The 4,397-nt window shown below is 33.2% G+C and overlaps 1 protein-coding gene across 1 annotated transcript in view; it reads left to right on the top strand.

Annotated features, from left to right (window-relative positions):
• The first annotated feature begins 2,358 nt into the window (after positions 1–2,358).
• LOC107754378 (DCC-interacting protein 13-beta-like) overlaps positions 2,359–4,397 on the top strand; it is a 14,656-nt gene continuing 12,617 nt past the window's right edge. Inside the window, exons 1-2 of the mRNA XM_016570793.1 lie at positions 2,359–2,493; positions 3,576–3,674. Of these exons, the coding sequence (XP_016426279.1) occupies positions 2,437–2,493; positions 3,576–3,674 (156 nt within the window). The 5' untranslated portion in view covers positions 2,359–2,436. The remainder of the gene's footprint in view (positions 2,494–3,575; positions 3,675–4,397) is intronic.

The following is a 4,397-nucleotide window of genomic DNA, read 5'->3' as shown; positions in this document are numbered from 1 at the left end:
ATAAATTATATATATATATATATATATATATATATAATTAATTTAATATATATTTAATATAAAGAATTTACATGTATAATTTACATAAAAATAATTGTAAAAAAAATCTTCACAGGTCAGAATATTAGAATATTTTATCTAAATAAATAAAATAGGACTAATAAATAGTATTAAAAAGCAATAAGTAAATAATATATTGAATGTAAATAATTTACATTTATAATGTACAAATTACAAATGAATGTACAATTTAAATTAATAATTTATTTAAAAGATAAACAATTCAATAAATATATTCACAGGTCAGAAATGTAATAAATATTTAATATAAAGAATTTACATTTATAATTTACATAAATATTAAAAAGTACAAATCTTCACAGGTCAGAATATGATATTATAATATTTAACTAGCTAAATAAAATAGGACTAATAAAAATAGTAAAAAGCAAGCAGTAAAATAATAATAAAATATTAAGTAATGTACAATAAAATTAATAACAATGTACAAGGAATGAAAGATATGTAATTATATTTAATAGAAATAATTGACATTTGTAATTCATTAAAACATTTTAAACAATTTAATAAATATATCCACATGTCAGAATTTTAAAAACATTCAAAATATTGGACAAATAAATCCAGTAAAAAAAGAAGCAAGAAATATTAAAAAATATTTATGATTAAGATGAATAAAACTTAATAAATAAAAATACACTAAATAAAAATGTATTGCAATGAATCAAAAAGCCTAATAATATTTAGAATTATGTTTATAATGTTTTTGATAAAAGTAATTATAAACAATTAAATAAATATCTTTGCAGGTCAGAACGTGAAATTATTATAAAATAAATAAAATTGGACAAACAAAAAGACAGTAAGCAAGCAAGAAATATAGAAAATATTAAAATTAATAAAAACTAATCGAAATGCAATACAGTGAATAAAGAGATGTATTATATTTAATATAATTTAAATTCGTAATTAAATAAATAAATATTCACAGGTCAGAATGTGAAAATATTTAACAAAATAAGTAAAATAAAAACAGTAAAAAGCAAACATTTATTAATAAAATGGATACTTAATAAAAAACTACAATTATTCTAGAATTTCAAATAATTAACATTTATAATTTATATAAAAATAATTATAAATAATTAAGATATCACATGGATTTTAACTTTTATCTCGGGGACAAATTTAAGGTTTATCTAAGATGCCTAAGTATTTTTTTTCTTTACATAAGTCTATGACACATATGTTACATTGTCATCAAAACAAAATATGATGTACAAAATCACTTGATGTTTTTGTGATAGGTAGTTTCATATGGTGACAATGCTAACTATGTTATCAAATGATTTCTTTATTAAAAAAAAATATTAAAGGCGGTACAGTTTCAGCTGCCACTGAAAAGCACTGCAGTGGTTAAGGGTTGATTGTGTGTCCAGCTCATAAAACCTGACCTGAATACTACAGAAACCCTGAAAAAATGACATGCCAAAAGTAGAAAGTCATCAAGTGTCATGCCAAAAACAACCGTCCCCCCACACAAGCGCACTTTTATTTCTGGGTAATAAACCTCAGTCAATCTCTACTGAAATATATCTCTGTTTTATCCATAAAACTGCTCAGCCCTGGAGAGAAACTTAATACAGACAATCACCAACACCAACACAAGGACTCTGAACAAAGTAAGATTCCTTCAAATCCGTCTGTCTGTCTGTATATCTGCCTGTCTCTCTGTCTGTTTCCGTTTTTAAGAAATCTAGTTCGATATTTTTTGGGCTGATGACAAATGGAGGATGCACAGATGTTGGTTTATGAGTTTCAAGGACTGGGATCAGGAGTGCTCAGCCTTGAGGTGTTAACAAAGAGATGTTTGTTATGACAGCGGCAGGAGCCTCTCAGGAGCCTCGCAGGAGCTGCTCAGGGGCCACTGGAATCTCCAGAACTTCCTTACGTTCCATGTCACATGATGCAGAGATGCATACACACACACACACACACACACACACACATATATATATGTATATATAAAAATTAATTATTATATAAGAATAACCCACGAATGAACATGCAAACTTTGAATGGTAACAATATGCCAGTGTAGTCCAGCAGAGGGTATTGTTGGATAGAAGTTAGCAAGCTTTCCAACCTAAAAGACAAAACAACACTTTATATCTCCTTGTGAGATATTATATATGATTTGAGTTCCACATCCTTTTTAACGACAAAATGCTTTTTAAATGACCATTTATGGTGCTTTATTTATGCGTATTTTTTCAGCAGGTTCAATTCTTACTAAATAGGACTTCATTTCCCAGCATGCAACCAAAGCAGTTCCGGATCGTCTCTGAGCAGCTGCATGCTGGGAAATGTAGTCCTCATCCTTGTATTCCGTTCCCACCGTCTCCGACGCGAAAGATGCCGGCCGTACACCACAAATTATTACTCGAGGAGGCCTTGCAAGACAGTCCGCAGGTAAAAATTCCTTTACTAGACCTTTGTTCAATGCTTTAGTACTCATAACTGTTTAGTTTTGTGCGTTTAGCGTTGCAAAACTGATGATGCGGTTGTCGCGACACGCGTCGCAGCGCGTATGTACCAGCTAATCTAAATAAAACTTCGTTTTAGGTCAAATTTAAGTGTACGATTAAGCGGAGAATCACCTCAGCTCATTAAGTTCATATCATTGCATGTATGGTTAATCTTTAAAGCTTTTTATTTCAGATAAGCGCCATAGACGAGACGCATCCTGCACGTATGTTGTTGATCATATGTTTATTAATATGAGAGACGCGCGTCAAACAATCGTGCATCTGACGCTACAAACGCGCGTCTTATTAAATGCTTTGACGCTTTAAGGTTGTAAATTTGTTGCTGGTAGTGGAGTTGTGAATGAAGGGGCCTGTATGGGAGGAGTGAGATGTTGTTTAGGTGATCCAACCCACTCAAGTCTGATATTGATACATTAGACCAGATGAATCAGATATTAATATCAAATCTGAGACATCAACGTCAGGTACGTCAGGTCAGAAACAACAACAAATGATATTCAGTATCAGCTCTACAACTGACAGGTCTGAGGTATCAAGTGAAACAAAAAACGTTTGATAAACGTTGATATAACATTGTTTCATGCATTGCATTGTCTTGCAACAGGTTTTGACTATTAATGTCTATGCAAAAGTCATAATTAAGCCTAGTAATTTGCATGTTATTTCATAGCAGTTCAAAAGCGTGAAGCCTCTCCCGCATACTTGTGATATTCTCAGTGAACTAATGATTTACTTTATAAGCAGGAGTTATTTGTCTGAGTCATAACCCCATAATGCTCTGCGCTCGAGATTATGAACCCACAGATGTGTCCGCCCGGCCGTTCGCATTGTTTGCATTGGAAACACACCCAAAAGTCTGTCCTGATCCTTGACAGAACACACCTGTGGATACACCCAGCATGCTTCACGCTGCACGAATGCTTGTTGGGTTCATTTAGCACATTTGACACTGTGTGAATATGGAGAATTGTATGCGTCCTGTGTTCACTGGCGTTTGTGTTGCAGACGCGGTCCTTGCTCAGTGTGTTTGAAGAGGATGCAGGCACGCTCACTAACTACACAAACCAGCTGCTCCAGTCTATGCAAAGAGTGTTTGGAGCACAGGTACACACACAACACACATTTTCACATTGACTTCATCAGTAAAGTTGTCTGTATTTTTGAATAAATGTTCAGTTTGTTGTGCACAAATGATCAGTGCATGTTATTTTAAGGGTAAAAGTTTGTTTTTATGGTCTTTTAGCAAACTTTCTTCACATGTGAAACAAATGTTCTTTTCTGATGATGTCACCAGGGCCACAGGGGTGCGGAAAATAATAATAACCAATAGTATCATAGCATAACATTTACGGTCCAATCAAATTCCAAAGGATTTAGTCCCGCCCTGCAGTAGGGTTGTGACGGTGAAGAAATTTTCCCACCGGTTAATCGACGTGTGACAACACCGGTAATACCGGTATCACCGTGGGGGCGGGGCGTTCCCTCTTTTCCTCGCTTTCCTTCGCTTTTAAATAGCTTGTAAAAGTGGCGTGCGCATTTTATTTTCACTTTGAAATAGCGGCAATTTGGCGTAAAGCAATTGTTCGTTTGAATTTTCCCTCTTTTCCATCGCTTTTAAATAGCTTAAAAGCGCCGTGCGCATTTTACTTTCACTTTCGAATTAGCGGCAGGTCGGCGTCAATTGCTTGAATGCAACAACAAAATACAACGTCAAACTCACTTTAGCGTATATATAAAACATTTATTAACAAAACAAATAAAAATACACCACGCTATAGGGCAGGCTATGCCTACTATAAAATAACAAATAACTTGCATAAAGTTTAA

The sequence above is a fragment of the Sinocyclocheilus rhinocerous genome, unplaced genomic scaffold, assembly GCF_001515625.1.
Source record: "Sinocyclocheilus rhinocerous isolate Xijiao unplaced genomic scaffold, SAMN03320098_v1.1 scaffold561, whole genome shotgun sequence".
Lineage (NCBI taxonomy): Eukaryota > Metazoa > Chordata > Actinopteri > Cypriniformes > Cyprinidae > Sinocyclocheilus > Sinocyclocheilus rhinocerous.
This window is presented reverse-complemented; position numbering and strand designations above follow the sequence as displayed.